Source organism: Mesocricetus auratus, unplaced genomic scaffold, assembly GCF_017639785.1.
Source record: "Mesocricetus auratus isolate SY011 unplaced genomic scaffold, BCM_Maur_2.0 Super-Scaffold_4256, whole genome shotgun sequence".
Classification (NCBI taxonomy): domain Eukaryota; kingdom Metazoa; phylum Chordata; class Mammalia; order Rodentia; family Cricetidae; genus Mesocricetus; species Mesocricetus auratus.
This window is the reverse complement of record NW_024429182.1, coordinates 20,446,425-20,463,666: the sequence shown is the minus strand read 5'-3', so window position 1 is coordinate 20,463,666 and position 17,242 is coordinate 20,446,425. Positions and strand designations below refer to the sequence as shown.

The 17,242-nt window shown below is 46.6% G+C and overlaps 1 protein-coding gene and 1 long non-coding RNA gene across 3 annotated transcripts in view; one reads left to right on the top strand and one right to left on the bottom strand.

The window, feature by feature from the left end:
• Window positions 1-17,242, top strand: part of Dntt (DNA nucleotidylexotransferase) — a 31,085-nt gene that overhangs the window by 8,437 nt on the left and 5,406 nt on the right. For both annotated transcript variants that reach the window (XM_005063607.3, XM_005063606.4), the window contains exons 2-9: window positions 2,813-2,987; window positions 4,078-4,206; window positions 5,016-5,186; window positions 6,015-6,086; window positions 7,588-7,711; window positions 10,734-10,866; window positions 12,078-12,186; window positions 16,478-16,723. In XM_005063607.3, the coding sequence (XP_005063664.1) occupies window positions 2,813-2,987; window positions 4,078-4,206; window positions 5,016-5,186; window positions 6,015-6,086; window positions 7,588-7,711; window positions 10,734-10,866; window positions 12,078-12,186; window positions 16,478-16,723 (1,159 nt within the window). The remainder of the gene's footprint in view (window positions 1-2,812; window positions 2,988-4,077; window positions 4,207-5,015; window positions 5,187-6,014; window positions 6,087-7,587; window positions 7,712-10,733; window positions 10,867-12,077; window positions 12,187-16,477; window positions 16,724-17,242) is intronic.
• On the bottom strand, window positions 10,848-16,438 carry LOC121140029. The gene is made up of 3 exons (XR_005876863.1): window positions 16,333-16,438; window positions 11,436-11,681; window positions 10,848-11,347 (listed from the first exon to the last, which is right to left on the bottom strand). It is a non-coding gene; the product is annotated as an uncharacterized LOC121140029 (long non-coding RNA).

Genomic DNA, 17,242 nt, shown 5'->3' with positions numbered 1-17,242 from the left:
CATGGAAGTCCTCTGCTCTGGAACAAGCACCAGGTCACAGCGGGCAACCTCATGGCTACTCAAGTTCAGAGGCTTTGGGTTAAAAAAGACATAGGATCAAATCCCCACCCCTGCAGTTACTAGCAGGGTAGCTCCCTGCTCTTTCCTCTTTGCTATGTGGGTCTGATGAGGCCTGCCTCACAGCATTAGTAATAACTGAATGTATGGCACGTGCATTTAAAACATTTAGTATTTAACACTGATATATTGCAGTGCTTTCGTACTCTTGATTTTTCAGTATTGAAACACTCAGAGCAGACACAAATTCACGTGTTCTCAAGTAGATAATTGTCACGGGCATCAATAAAGAATTGTTAGTGAATGACTGGAGGGAGTGAATTGCCCTGTGGCATTATCTAGCAAGGCTCAGGACTGAACATGAAGAAGTATTTAGTCAGAGAGAACTATCTGCAGGAGACCATGACAGCCACCAACCCAAAGAAACAATTCCATCTCCAATTAGACACCAGGGGCACAAGGGGATGGGGAGAATACACTGGGCCAGGATGGAAGGAAATTCTAAATTCACATTTCTTGAATTATTTGTGGCAAAAGGACCAGTTTACAAAAAAAATCCAAACAAGGAAAACAAAACAAAGATCATTTACATCAGTGCTTTAATTTAAACATAATTAACAAAGCTCGTTACAACCAGCTTCTAAATATTGACTTAAAATTTCTGCTTCTTACTGGGCAGACACCCAGTGATGCAGTACTGAACTCCGCATGACTCTTCAGGCATCACTCTAAGAATGCATCCGTACGTGATTGTGACTGGAATTTTCTTGCTTCTCTTACTTGCTTTAGTGGAGGACCTGCTCCTAGCTGTCTGATGCAGCAGCTACTCCAGAACGTCTCATTTGGGGACTTTATCTCAATTCTTCTTTGAAAAATGTATGGGGCTTGAAATCTGCCAATATTCTTCTAGCTTGAGCTGTCAGTCAAGAATTTATCCCACAACTCCACTGCGACTAGAAAGAGTGCATATGTTTCTCACATCACAGACTTTATGCTCTGTTATCATTTCAATGTGAAATGTCCCCCACAGACTCATGTTTGAAAACTTGGTCCCCAGCTGGTGTCACTGTCTGTGATGGCTGTGGGACCTTAAAGAGGTACAATCTTACTCTTGGAAGCAGGTCACATGGGGTCCTTGAGGGATATTGTTTTCATTCCCCACCCCTCTCCCTATTCTGGTGAAACCTTCTCCTTTCCAGCAAGCCAATGTCTTTCTTTGTGTGTGACCGACCGCTGGGTTCTACTTCTTGTTCATTCTCTGCTTCCAGACTGTGACCATCTGGCCTCATGCTCTTGCCATCATGCGTTAGCACTTTGGTGGAAGATATCGTTGGAACTGTAAGGCATATACACCTTTCCAGAGGTGGGGGGAGGGTACTGCTTATTTGATTTTTTGGTGTTAATTTTGTTTTGCTAGTTGTATGAATAGGAATTGGAAGTTTCAGTCCCTGTCTTCCTTCACACAGTGCAGAGTCATTGCTCACAAAGTTGTTTAGAGATCTAAGAGGGGTGTGTGGCTCCCATACACAGTGTGAGCTGGGACCTGCCTATGAGGTCCCAGGAAGTCCCAGGAAAAGAGTGGTGGGGGGTGGTAGGAAGGGAGGCTGAGGAGGAGGAGGCGTGCAGACTGAGCTTCAGGACTCCTCAGCATGCCCGTCTCTCTGAGCGCAGGCAAAATTCCATTATTATAAGATATAAGTATTAGTGTTTATTCAACAGTATTATAACAAGTGATATGTATAATAATATTAAATATAGCTATATTTATATATTCATATATATTATGAAAAAACTGTTTCTCTCTGAAGGGCAGAGGTATGGATGGACTAAGGCTTCCTCTATGAACTGACTAATCCCTTTGTTGTCGGCTAAAGTTTTGATGTTGAGAATCTTTCGAGAAATTTATTACAAATAATTTTTGGAATTACATGGACCTAAGCTAGGGATGTTGTTACCTGTTCTACTTTGCCCCCTACAAAATGTTGTCTCACTTCAACTTGCTTTTGTCACCCTAATGGCCTGTCTTGTGACACTAGCCTGAAGTCTTCTTGCCTGTCAATCAGGTATTTTCATTTTGATCTGCATCCAGAAGTGCAGCATACCAGAAACAGCTTCAGTTCCATGTCTCCACCTCCCTGCTCAAGAGACGCAGCTTCTGTTTCCAGGAGCAGTGATGCTGATTCATGTGTGGATGCCGTAGCTCCCTCTCCACCTCTCCCAGGATGCTCTATGTGGATGACGTAGCTCCCCTCTCCACATTTTCCAGAATGATCTTGCTAGGCATCTGCTTCTCCTTTTCTTTCTCTTCAAGTGTACCAGGAATTCATTTGTTGTGCCCCACATATTCCCACCCCAACTTTCTCCCTTCCAAAGCATTGTATGGATCAGGTTGGCTTTAAGGTGGCACTCTAACACTACAGGTGTTCTTCTTACACAGGTCTCCATTGGCTTGAAATCCCCAGATAAGAAGAACCAAGCTCCTGAACAGGCACTTAAGACCCTTGCCACTACTGGCTCAGCCATTTCTACAGTACACACACACACACACACACACACACACACACACACACACACACCAGGAATGTGGTCCACTGCTGATTCACTAATTAAAACAGAGGTGATCCCTTTGTGTGAAGATCCATGGGTCAGCATGTACCTTGTCTCTAATGAGCTGGGACACTGAAACCTTTCAGAGGGAGGAGAGTGGCTTATTTTGGAAGCTTCTTTTACTGACAACGTTGCCTTCCATTTCTAGTGATTCTGTCACCCACATTGTGGCGGAGAACAACTCGGGGTCAGATGTCCTGGAGTGGCTCCAGCTACAGAACGTCAAAGCCAGCTCCGAGCTCGAACTCCTCGACGTCTCCTGGCTGATTGAATGCATGGGAGCTGGGAAACCAGTGGAGACGACGGGAAAACATCAGCTTGCTGTAAGTGTCTCCTTTGCTGGATGGCCACTGACATGACGTCAGAATCCTCAGACTTGGGTTGTTCCAGAGTCCTCTCTCATGGAGTCCACTTAGCTCTGTTGGGCTTCCATTTGCTCCTCTACTGTATAACCATCATGCCCACTTCTTTTGATGGTGGGCGAGCTGAAGTGACAGACACATAAATCATTCACAGTGTTGACATGGTAAAAGCACCAAATAGGTGGGAACTACTTTTTAAAAATAATTTTTAAATTTTTAAAACTTATTTGTTTATTATGTATATAGTGTTCTGTCTGCACCAGATCTCATTACAGATGGCTGTGGGCCACCATGTGATTGCTGGGAATTGAACTCAGAACTTCTGGAAGAGCAGCCAATGCTCTTAACCTCTGAGTCATCTTTCTAGCCCCATAAGTGAACTACTTTTTATTATTTATTTATTTTTGAGACAGGAACTCGCTCTGTAGACCAGGCTGGACTGGAACTCACCGAGATCTGCCTGCCTCTGCCTCCAAAGTGCTGGGATTAAAGACATGCACCACCACCTCCCAGTTTAAGAGACTATTATTATGAACACATTCATGAAGAGATTTTTTTTCAAAATAGTTCAGTCCTGATATTCTAGAAGTCAATAAAGTAAAAAGTTCCTATTTTTCTCATTCTGACAATTCATGAAAAAATTAAAGAATATGAATTCTTAATCCAAATCCTTGACCAATAATGCTAGAACCTCTGAGAAAGGGGCTTGGACCATCTGTAATAAATTCACACAGTAGAGAAAAAGATCATTAATTGCTGGTTCTTTCTTATTTTTGTGATTTCAAAAATACATATATTGTACATATATGATATGGCACAATGAAATTCACTGGTGTAATTAATAAATACTAATAAAAAGAACAATCATACATGTCTATGATAGGAGACTAGAGATGAATGTGACACATTTTGAGTCCTCTGTGAATTTACCCTCTTCCAGGGACAATTGTCTTCACATAAGTGTTTTCTTTATATCTGAGTAAATATTTATAGTTATATACACTTAGTAGTGGCATTGTCATTAAAAATGGACACTTATGCTTTTGTGTAGGTGAGAAGAAATTCTTCTCCAAGTCATGCCCCAGGTTCCCAGAACATTCCACCACCTGCTGTGCAAAAGATCTCCCAGTATGCTTGTCAGAGAAAGACTACGTTAGACAACCGTAACCGGGTGTTCACGGTAAGGAGGCCTTCTCAACACCTAGGGCAAATGGGGGAGGGGGGAGCTTGAGGTTCCTTTCCATGAGTCTACCAGTTAAATTATGACTTTTCTGGAAATCAGAGAATGCTTCTCCATGCCTAACTTCATCTCTGGTTCTCTGTCAAGTGGGCCTCCTTTTTCATGGACATGGAAAATACATTCGGTTTATTCTATAGAGACAGGAGACAGGCTTCCAGCTGCTCCTGGGTCAGGGTTTGCCAGGGTACCATTCAGTAGAGTATCAAATACAGGGCTTCTCATCTCTAACTTGCAAGCACATCTGTGAGGAAGAACAGGAAATGGGTGGCAGTCACCGGGCCCACTGAGCCACAGCTGCATTCCCTGCTGGTAAAGAAAACACGAGTCACCTTAAATAACCCCGGCTCTGGGTCGGTGTGGTGAACACACCCCTTCATTCCACAAGCGTTGGCCATGTTTTATGTGCAAGCTAAGAGAATCAGATGTCTGGGGATCGTGACAGAGCCCTGGCCACCGACTGGTGAGGAAAACGGCAAAGGGTTATACCCAGCCGTGACTGCTGGGACACCGTGAATGCCAGGTCTCAGCTTGGTTAAGTTGTTTCCAGATATTTAATGATGCTGAACTCAGTTTTCTCATAACTCATTAGACACACATCTTTTCAGCTAAATGACAGTGTCCCACAGGGAGAGATGCAAATGTGCAGGAGACTGACCCTTTCTTCAAAGGTCCTCCATTAGTAAAAGGGACAGGAGGGACTTGTGAGTGACTCTGACAAGCAGACCAGCTGATCTGGTTTTGTTTTTTAGGATGCCTTCGATATCCTGGCTGAAAATTATGAGTTCAGAGAGAATGAAGGCTCTTGTGTGGCATTCATGAGAGCAGCGGCTGTACTGAAATCTCTGCCATTCCCCATTATCAGTATGAAAGACACAGAGGGAATCCCCTGCCTAGGGGACAAGGTGAAGTGTATCATAGAGGTAAGGGAGAAGTGGAATTTGCTGTACCTGCAAATAGGTCTATCTGTACTAAATAGGAAGAGATCACATAGTTATGGACTCTCTCCTCCTACTTACTACAGATAGCACAGAAAGAGAAAGGTATAGATGTATAGAAACCATAATGCAGCACGACCCCAGTAGGACTATGTAGACCCAGCTAGTAGGGACAAGACCCAAGCCTTAGAGCTCAGAGCAGCAAGTGTTCCAACTTCTAAGCCAGACTGGGTGAGAGGCTTGGTGTTATGTTCAGTGGGCTGATTTTGCAACTGTAGTGTTCTGGGAAGAAACTGGGCAGTAGATGCATGTTTAACAACCTTTAAGGATTTCCCAGCAAAGCAAGTTTGCCATCCAGTAGCAAGTTTTAATCTAATCAAATGCAAAGTACATTATTCTAGAAAAAATATCCCAGCTCAGACAGCATAGGCACTAGACTAGACCTCATAATGGCTTGATAATGACTGACTTTTTAGTCTCACGAATTGAAAAGTTCTCTTCAGTAAGTTGAATCCATTGATAAGAAAATTATCAGGGCTATTTGGACAATACTTGTTAGTGAATATTTTGTCTTAGTTTCTCTGGATTCAGACCCTCATTTCTCTGTGTCCTTGTTCAAGATTATAAAATATCTTTGCATCTATGGTCAACTAAGAGTTTTCAAGAATACAGGGAAATCCTTGCTTTCTGCAGATCAGCCAGGGAAACTCCCCAAGTTTCATGAGAAACCAGCAGCCAGGGCTGTGGGTTTGAGGCTCACATAGCGATTATGTAAGGATGTAACTCAAAATATTTTGTTCACCCTCTGTGCAGGGAATTATTGAAGATGGAGAAAGTTCTGAAGTCAAAGCCGTGTTAAACGATGAACGATATAAATCCTTCAAAGTAAGAGATTTTGCATTTGATTGCTGGGGAGTGGTTTTCTATTTCTCGCTATATTAACTAGGGCTGCCATACTAACATGCCACAGACTGAGCGGCTTGAATAGAAATGTATTCTCTGCTGTTCTGGAAGCAGAAAGTTGAGGTCAAGGTCCTAGGAAGGCCTCTCTTTATTGCTTGCAATGGCCTACTACCTTCTTGCTGCTGCCCTAACATGGAGGAGATAGAGGTGAACAAATGCATGGGTCCAGTTTGCTTGCTCTCGGTTATCTTTCTTCCCTCCTGCTATTTTAGTAGGCATGACTCCATGCTTAGGGAATGGCACCTCCCGCAGAGGGTTTCCTACATCAGTCAATAGCCAAGCCACCCCCACGGACATGCCCACAGGCCAATGTAGTACAGGCAATTCCTCGTTAAGATTCCAAAGTGATTCTATATTGTGTCCAGTTGACATTTAAAACTAATTAGCACATCTCCCAAAGATCCCATGTGCAAAAGGATTAGGACTTCAACATGGGGTGCACAACTCAGTCCATAACGGAGTCCCAAGAAGCAGATACATGAACAAGGTGCTTCAGCTTCCTTCCATATGAAGAAATTACCTACCAAGAATCTCTTTTGTGGTTACAACTGTCAAAGGGGCATAAGGATATGAATAGAGCAAACCTGGTCCAGAGGCACAAACTCATGTCCTCACTGTATCTTCATTTCTGGGACTCAGGGTCAATCAACTCCCAGTTGCTCTTACCTTGGAGTTCCTGGTACTTTGGCCAGTTCCTTTAGTTCATAAGTGATACAAGGCCTAGTGCATGGTGAGAGCAGGCTCTGAGTACAGGTTAAGCCTGTAACCTGCAATTACCCACTTGTAGATCGGGTAAATATGCTGAGCCTCCACGAGCACACTCCCATCCAAGGTGTGGTACATGATTGAATGTAAGAGACTGAGCACCCTGGAGGCAGCTGGAGAGACAGTCTGTCACGTAGGTTACGCCGAAGCCTCACACAGGTGTTGGCCTGCCTCTCACCTCTGTTTCATCTTGTGACACTATGGCTGTGAAGGGAATCTCCAGCCTCCAAAAGTTACCATCTCCAGGACCAAGAGAGAGCTTAGTGAAGTATTGAGAACCTGAGCAAGAGCCTCAGAACCAATATACAAAGCCAGGTGTGGTGATATGCCTTTTAAATCTCAGCACCAAGGAGGCAGAGACAGGAAGATTCCTGAAGCTCATTGGCCAGCTGTCCCAGCCTAAGGTTGGCTTCCATTCTCCACACGCAGTTATATATGCTTACACATATTGTGCAAGCACATACACACACACACACCTACCCCCCCCCCACATACACAAATGCTATTCCTATTCTCTTGTGTTTTCAAGAGTAGCTGAGACAGTTTTGCTTGTATTTCTTGTCCATAACCTGAGACTTTGGAAAGTGCCACTCCATTGTCATAGTGATGATAGTGATGATCTTTGGGAACTAACAGCCTGCCTTTCCCTCCCTGTTAGCTCTTTACATCTGTGTTTGGAGTGGGGCTGAAGACCGCTGAGAAATGGTTCAGGATGGGCTTCAGAAGTCTCAGTAAAATCAAGTCAGACAAAAGCCTGAGATTTACACGAATGCAGAAAGCAGGTAATGGAATTGGGAAAATCATGGGTCGCTCTGGGTTTGTCTGGGTAGAACAATATGGAAGCCACTTTTACTTGGCCTCTAGTCTTGGGGAGTCCAGAACCTGTCACTGAGTGATTTGGTTAAAACCTTGAGGCTTTGTTACCTCACTGAAGAGCCTGAGACCTCACTGAAGAGCCTGAGACCTCACTGAAGAGCCTGAGACCTCACTGAAGAGCCTGAGATAATGGGAATACATCAGTTCACCGAAAGCCCTGAGCCTGACCTGGAAGAAGGCGTCTTCCTGGGCTGCTATGATTACCTTTATCCAGATATCATACGTGGACGGCCACTGTTCTGCTTCCTACAGCCTCCTCTAGACACTTGGGTCTGGCTGTCTCACTGGGTAACAAACACGCAATGGAGAGTCAAGGACGGAGGGATAAGCTGACAGGGAGGAAAGAGAGAAAGTGTCTGAGCAACTATGCTCACACCGGTTGGTTCACACTGTGACTGTGTGCTCAGGGAGGGAGAGAAGGGAGTGTGTGAACAACCTACACTCACACCAGTTGGCTCATACTGTGAATATGTGCTAGGACTGGAAAACAGAAAAGGGAGGCAGAAAAGGGGGACAGCCTTGATCTGTCCAACCAGAGTCCTATGGCCTAGGAGGGGACGGCAGTGCAGCGTGGGGATGGAAGAGCTGTTACCATCATCTGAAAGTCTGGCAAGCACCCCAGACCCCCATGGTGGCCAAGTCAATTCCTTCCACGGACTGTGCTGGTCCCTTTTCCAGAAACGAAGAGATGCGATTCATATGTATAAGATTTGTTTGTTTTTGACATGCAATAAAAATAGAGTAAAATTGTCTTTGAGAGAGTTACAGTCATAATTTTAAACACCATGGCTTCTGGAGTTATGGAGAATAGTGGAGTTATCAAGATTTTAAATACGGAAGTAATGGAGTCTTCTAGCAGAGGATACTGGGCATGTGGGGGTAGTCAACAAACAGACAATGAAAGTACAAGAAACGGAGGTGAATCATATCCTGAGGGTTCCACCAGTGGACACTATAGAAAATCATTATTCATCCTATAACCCTGTTAATTTATGTTTTCAAAGATTTATGTTTATTTTTAGTTTATGTATATGGATATTTTGTCTGTATGCATGTCTGTGCATGAGTGTGTAGTGCCCATGGAGGTCAGAAGAGGGCATCGGATCCCCTGGAATTGAAGTTACAGATGGTTGTAAGCTATCATCTGGGTACCAGGAATTAAACCTGGGTCCTCTGGAAGAGCAGCAAGTGTTCTTTTTTTAAAATATTTATTTATTATGGATATAGTATTTTGTCTGCATGTATCCCTGCAGGCCAGAAGAGGGCACCAGATCTCATTATGGATGGTAGTGAGCCATCATGTAGTTGCTGGGAATTGAACTCAAGACCTTTGGAAGAGCAGCCAGTGCTCTTAACCTCTGAGCCATCTCTCCAGCCCCCCAGCAAGTGTTCTTAACCACTGAGTCATCTCTCAGATTTGCTGATTTCTGAGTCGTTGCTAATAAGCTTTATACACTGCCACACAGAAAATAAAAAAAGTCTAAGAAAAAAGATCCAGTGTTTCTACTCTAGACCCAGAAAGAACACATCTAGCAAGTATGATTTACACCAGCTCTAGAGATACTTTTAAGAAGAAATGTATGTAATCATCAGACATAAATGGCAAGGAGATGGATTGGAACAATAGTGAGAACTGATAACACTCAGATAGAAAGTGGAGAGCAACATCATATTTCACTCAGAGAGCCTTGAACTAGTGATCATTCTACTTCAGTGGCTTGAGTCCTGGGAACACAGGTGTGAGGTGTTAGCTGACAGCTACACATTCATAAAAAATCATAACTTCATGTTCATGTACATCATTGAGTGAGGAACATAGGTAATTCCAGAAACCAACTGAGTCCTACTTGAGTAACCAGTGATGATGGCAATTTCTCTAGTAAAGCCTACTGCAGTGTTGCTCTTTAGAACAAACTCTTTACACACACACACACACACACACACACACACACACACACACACACACACACAAAGCTATGTCCCAATAAAAAGGTAATTGGTAACAGCAGAGTTAGAAAAGACATCAGTATTCATATCAAGACAGTAGTTCCTCAAGCATCTGGCTTGGTAGGGACAGGTGATGGGGGTATTTATTAGCATGAACATCTTTTCTTGGTCCTGTCAACACATTTCTGCAACCATCCCATTTAGAGATCCCAAATGGCTTTGAACCTGGGAACTTTGTTTACAGTGTGCTCCAGCCAAATGGCCTCTTGGTCACCTGTCATCCTGGGGTGAGAAACAAGGAGCAACACGTTTTCTGTGTCTCCTTGTGCCTCTAGAATAGTCTCCCATTTGTCAAGCGGTGTTTGGGTGGTCCTTTTAGGAACCATTAATGAAAGTGCAGTGTCTTGTATAGAAGCAGGAGTAACTGTCAGCAGACTGACTGTCCCAGACACACCCAGCTGCCCTCCAGTACCCACCCCGATTCTTGGAGCTAAGCATCTTTCCCTCTCTGCCTGCGTCCAGGGCACAGCTTATTGGTCAAGAAGGCTGTACATGGTGTTACACACATGTAATCTCAGCATTTGGGAGGCAGAGGCAGAAGAATTAGGAGTTCAGGGACAGCTGAACCTTGCTCAGAAAAAGAGGAGGAAAAGGAGAGGAGGAGGAGGAAGAGGAGAAGGAGGAGGAAGAAGAGGAGGAGGAAGTACTGGTTCTTCGTTATGACGTCAGAAGGATTCCAGAAGGATTTGAATACTTTGCCTTTAGTAAGGACATTGTAGACCTCCCCATGAGAATTCAAAGCTCCATTGTATCCATCAAGAGCCCACAAGCAAATGGACAAGGCAACTCCATGTATTACTTTGCTCTGTGTAGAGTCTGCCCATGCCTAGGAGCACGGGTTGAGACAGCATCCTCTTGCATTAACGCTGGGTCATCTTATGTGTGCCTTTTTCTTCACTGGCCTGTCAAATGGCCTCTCAGGATTCCTCTACTATGAAGACCTCGTTAGCTGTGTGAACAGGGCAGAAGCAGAGGCCATCAGCGTGCTAGTTAAGGAGGCAGTGCTGGCGTTTCTTCCAGATGCCTTGGTCACCATGACTGGGGGGTTCCGCAGGTAAATGATGTGGTTGTTTTAGCACCTCTGTTCTGCCTGCCTCTGCAATGGTGCTAAAGGCTCGTTCTGACCCAGTGCCAAAGGCTCGTTCTGACCCAGTGCCAGCCGCTCTCTGCTGCTTTGACTCCTGTCCCCTGGGTTTCATTCTGGGAGCTCCAAACAACATGACATCCCTCGCACACACAGTTCTGGCCTCTGTGACTTTGGTCAGGGGAAATTTTCTCTACAGTTTTGTAAAACTGGCGCCCGTCTGTCTTCTCATTCCTTAAGACTCGATCTAGATGCTGCTTCCGAAAACCCTTCTTGACTCGCTCTTGCTCTGTGCTGGTTCCCAGATGTCTGCCGCACCATGTACGCTTTCCCTGTGGAGCTAGTGGGGCTTAGTTCCCGCTGAGACCAGGGCATGAGCCTGATCACATAGCAGCTGCTCAAGACTTTGGTGAGTCAGTGAATAACTAAGTGAACGAGTCTTCAGAAACGCCTGTAGTCAGTTGGATACTAATTTAGCCTCTGCATCAGAAAGGGGCTCATCCCTCCTGCCCCCCTACTCACCCCTCCTGAGACCTTACCTGGTCACTTGGATCAAGGAGGACAAAATCTGAGAGAATTTCAGGTTGGGGCTGTCTCTCAGTTGGTAGAATGCCTTTTATCGTGAAGGAAGCCCTGGCTTGGATCCCCAGCGTCTAGTAAACCGGGTGTGGTGATGTAAACCTCTAACCCCAGTACTGGGGAGGTGGAGCAGGAAGGCAAGAATACAGGGCAAACCTCAGCTTCATAGTGAGTTCAAAGCCAGTCTGCACCATAGGAAACCCTGCCTTTAACAAAGGAGGAAAAAAAAGACAAAGAAAAATCCCTTAATTCACACCACAATTCCAAGAAGGCTACCATGTAGGGTATGGCCATAGCGCTTGGTTGGCTACATGTTTCTGTGTGTGTGTACTGTGTACTGGGTATAGAAGTAATCTTTCTTATTCTCATCCTATCCATATACAACAATATACATACCACGTATGGCTTTTTCTGACATAAATTTGTTTTGTAAGACACAGAGTTGTACAACCAAGAATAGGTGGTTTAAAAATATTGTGAGTATTTTGCAGAACAAACCTCACACTTGGAACACAGAAACAAAGAGGGATTATTTTTGTTGTTTTGTTTTAAATAAAGGGCTAAAATTTGAATTGATTTCCATTTTGTGTTTTTTGAATTAGGGGTAAGATGACTGGGCATGACGTAGATTTTCTAATCACCAGCCCAGAAGCCACAGAGGAAGAAGAACAGCAACTCTTGCACAAAGTGACAGAGTTGTGGGAACAGCAGGTAAGGAGACCAAGACAGATGCTTGCCACTCAAGACCCTCTCACAGTGCTTTCGTGTGTGTGTGTGTGTGTGTGTGTGTGTGCACGTGTGTGTGTATGTGTGTGTGTATGTGGTGTGCTGTGGTGACATTTTGTTTATTCTATAACAAATAAAGCTTGCCTGAAGATTAAAGTGCAGAGCTAAGCCACCAGTTAGCCATTGAGGCCAGGCTGTGGTGGCACACATCTTTAATCCCAGCACTCGGGAGACAGAGGCAGACGGATCTCTGTGCGTTCAAGGTCACCCTGGGTTACACAAAACTGAATCTGTTTAAAAGAGAAACAGAGCTCATGCAAAGGTGATCCCAATACTTGGGATCCTGGAGACAGGAGTGATATGACTGGGCGGAGAGAGGAATATAAGGCAGGAGGATACAGGAGCTCAGGGCAATCTGAGGTTTCTTAGAGATGGCTTTCAGCCTGGGGTTTCATAGGGACAGGATTGCTCCTTTGGTCTGAGGATTCAGTAGAGGTAAGCGGTTTCTCCTGTGGCCGGCACCTCCTCTGTGTCTCTGATCCTCTGACTCCAGGTTTTTATCATGAGGACCTATTAGAACTCATGCTACAGCGTGCGTGTGTGGGTGCATGCACAGCCAGAGGTTGGTGTTGGGAATCATCTTCCATCCCTCCTCCACCTTATTCACCGAGGCAGGGTCTTTCAGTCAAACCCAGAGCTTGTCGGTGTGGGTAGTCACACTAGCCAGCTTGCTCTGGGGATCCCTAGTCTCCACTTTCTGAGGCTGGAACTGCAGGCAGACTGTCATGTCTACCAAGCACTTCTGTGGGTTCCGGGGATGGGAAACTCTGGTCCTCAGGCTGACACGCCAGTGCTTTAACCGTGAGCATCTCCCCAGCCCAAGCATTGTGTTCACACAGTGGCTACCGAGTCAATTCTCAATTGTTTGTAACACCTCATCGCGGCTCCACACAGCTGGCATGAGACTGACAAGCTTTGGGTCCTAGGCTGCACATGACTTGCTTGAAGAAGGAAGCTAAGTAGTGTAGGCCGGGGCCTCAGAGGTCATGGCCGATAGCTACTGCGCAGGATGAAATCAAATCTGCTACAGGGCCATTGAGTTAACCTTCTCCCACAGCCAAAGCCACCTGACTTCTGGCCCTCTTGTCAAACACCACTTCCTAGAGAGGCAAAGGGCTCTCGCCCAGGGACCTACAAGCCTGACTGAGGGGAGGAGGCTGGGCCTGAGTTTCCCTAGTGCAGCTTCCCCTTTCCTGGGTCAAGCTCACTGGTGAGCCAGAGAGAGGACACCAGACAAAGTAAAAACCAGAAATAGCCATCCCAGGAGCCATGAGCACTGTAAATGAAAACTAGGTTTCGGGATCAGCTCTGAATTCATCTGTGAGGCCACGCCACGTCCCCTGTCCCTTTCAGGAGAATGAGCACGGGTGACCAGAGCCTGAGAGTAGACAAGATAAGCTCAGCCAGAAGACACCACAAAGAAGAGCCAGGACGCTTGCCCAGTGCTCTGGGAACAGGGGAGATGAGAGACCCCCCTGGTAGACCAGACACTGCCTCTCCCCCCTGGCCTGTCGCCAGGACTGGAAACCCATTGATGCTCGTTGTTGTGTCATTCTTCTCATGCTGAGACTATCTGTGACTGCTGGAGTGGAGAGGAGGCACTTTCAGGTATCCCTGCTGTGCTCCCCAGGCCAAGGTAGGCGTCGTAATCCCAGGCCCTGCAATGGGGCCAATGGTAAAACGCATCTGATCTGAGACTTCAGAAGTCCAGTCACCAGTGGTGCGACCCTAACGGTTCCTGGTCCGTTTCCTGTCTGTGCTAACAAGAGATTCAGTGGGGGACTCTCTGGGGTGCCTGGCAAATGGCAAAAACCCAACAAATGGTGGCTGTGATGATCACTGTCAGGACTGTTTATTGCACTCTGTGTGACAGCCAGGCACTGGGCTGCCCCAACCCTCCCCTCACAGACAAGTGCCAGCTGATTTGGTGTCGCTACCCTGGACACATCCCCGTGCCTCGGCTGTGAAATCAGTAGAGTTCTTTGAATTCGGCTTCTGCCTCGACTTCCCTGCCTTCCTTACACTGAGCTTCACTTTACAGACGGCTGTAAGCACAGCCTACACGGCGCACACACGTGTGCTCTCAGAACATGCACAGCACACCCATAGATGTGTACATGTCTGAGAAGTGTGCTGAACAGCTCAGGGGCCTCAGTGTACTCTCTCATCAAGAGGCCTGTTTAGGTGTGTCCTTTGGAGAACGCCCCAGTCAGAGGTAGGAGAAAGGGGTTGAAGGGCTTGGAAATACTGATCTCACGGAGGTCAGCATTCCCCAGACAGGCATTCTGCCTGAATTTCAATCGCGGCTGCTGGTAGTTCACCACAAAGGAAGGGGACGACAAGACGCAGGCTCTGGGTCATGCGCAGTGAGTGGCACCTGGGTACGAGGACCTTAACTGCTTCATGGAGTGCATGGAACTTCTGCGAGAGTCAAAATGTTGAGAACCAGGCACGGTGGCTCACGCTTGTCATCTCAGGATTCAGGAGGCCAAGGCAGGAGGATGAGTTCCATTCCAGGCTACCCAGAACCAAAACGAGTTTAAAGTCAGCCCTCTGTGGCCATGACCCTGGGTTCTTAACACATAGATTCAACCAACCTCACATAAGAAAAGGTACTAAAAACAAACAAACAACAACAAAAACAAAAACCTCCCACCCGTGCTGAGCACAGTCATCCCCAGTCTCTAAACAATAGACAACAACGCGTGCATTTACATAGTATTAGACGATTAATCTAGAAGTGGTGGAAAGTCGACAGGGAGGTGTGTGGTTCATATAAAACACTCTACCACTGCGCATGGAGGGCTGAGCATCTGTGAACTTTGCTACCAGGATGACTAGGGAATGAGTGAGGGATGACTGAGGGATGACTGAGGGATGACTGAGGAGTGACTGAGGGGTGACTGAGGGATGACTGAGGGGTGACTGAGGGGCGACTGAGGGGCGACTGAGGGGTGACTGAGGGGCGACTGCCCTCACTTTGGAAAACTGACTTGAGTTTGAGTAGCAGACATTGGTTCCCCAAGGAGGAGATGGAAGGGACTTAAAACAAAGGGCAAGAAGGGATGCTGGCTGGAGGACTCCTCATTCGGCCCCCTAAAATCCCTTTCTGCTCTTACACCATTGGTTTGGCGTAGCCTGTGGTTAATTGGTCCACTAAGTTGGAGGGGGTGGAGCTTCTTCCTTGTATAAAGCAACGTTGAACCGCCCTAACCCCCCAACTCCTCCACCCTCCATACCCTGGGACTAGAGGGAAGGAGCAGTAGGAAATGCCTCCTTTGTATCCAGGACAGTCACTCGGTTTCCACTAGAAGACAACCATGGGCTCCTATGGCAAAGCCTGAGCCCACCCTCAAAGCAGTTTCAGAGGAGCAGGGACAGGAAAGGGAATTGCAAATGGTATAGATACCCCGTAGAAAGCTGGCCAGGACAGCTAGGGCCACATCTGAGGAGGCACCAGGCTCTGCTGCAGAGTACCTGCGCCAGAAGGAACATCCCAGTCAAAGCTTTGACAAGTTCAGGATGGATTCACAGATGCCCCCAACTGTTACCAGTCAGGTGCTTCCACTGTGAGGACCAGAGGAACTCCCAGGGGCTGCCACTTGCCGGGCACTCCTTTGAATCACTTATTAATTTTCTGAAAGGAAACTTGAGATGAAACAGTCACCACGGTCCTTCTCCCACTGCCTCCAAGATGGGCAGATAGTTTTCTCAGAAGCATCATTTCCGAGGCTGGGGTATACTCAGTGTAGAATGCCTCTCTAGCAAGTTCAAGGTCCTGGATTCAATGCCCAGAACTGAAAACAACAGTGGCAGCAGGTCACCGACTCCACACTGGGCCTGGTCTCCCAGTCACAACCCTTTGATCCAGTCCAAGTGATTGTCAGTCTGACACACAGGGAGCAATGTGGCTTTCTGTTCATGGTGGATTGCTTTTAAAGGAGAAAGGCTATCCCTCAGAAGCAGACAGGGAGATGGGGAGACTCCGAAGTTTTATCACGGAGGAGTTTGGGCTCAGTCTCTGTCATGGAGAAATCCCTTTTCTGTAGGGAGAACCCGAGAACTACTTACCACGTTCTCTCTAGCTGCTGAGAGCAAGGATGAAAGCCCACCATGTCTGTTCAGCTCTGAAAAGGCTTCCTGAAGAGTCACTGTGAGATGGTAAGCCCCCGCCCCACCCCAGGGTCCTTTCTGAGCTCTCTTCCCCTCTTTTCAGGGGCTGCTTTTGTACTGTGACCTCATAGAGTCGACATTTGAAAAGTTCAAGCTGCCCAGCAGGAAGGTTGATGCTCTAGATCACTTCCAGAAATGCTTTCTGATTTTGAAGCTGTACCACCAGAGAGTGGGCAGTGACAACAGCAGCCAGCAGGAAGGAAAGGGCTGGAAGGCCATCCGTGTCGATTTGGTCATGTGCCCCTATGACCGCCGGGCCTTTGCCTTGCTTGGATGGACTGGCTCCAGGGTAAGTGTTGTCTGCTGTTAGCTTTCCTGGCCCAGGAAGAGAGCTGATGGCCGCAGGAGAGAATGCTGGGAGAACATGCCCCCAAGCCTCTAAACTAGGGTATGTTACTGACATATGGTCATGCGAGTCAGATTCATTTACAACAGTTATCCCCAATGTGCCGCTCATCCAGCCAGCAGCAGTGGCCTTCCCTGGGGCAGGTTAGATTTAGAAATTCTCCACCTCACTGTATACCACTACATCAGAAACTCTAGGCAGCTAAGCCCAGACACCTGTGTTTGAAAAGCCCATCGGTAACTAGGAGGTATCTTAGGTAAACCCAGGAAGCAACAGAGAAGGGGGTGACCCAGACGGATTCAGGCCTTGGGCCTGCTGAAGGGCTCAGTCCTGCCCCTTCCCAGCTGAGTGATCTTGGACAAGTTTCCTAGGTGCTACAAAACTGATGCCAGTGGCATCCTCCTGGGGCAGCAAGGCCCAGCTTGCAGCAGCCCAGGCTGCAGCCTCGAATCTGTTGTAAAC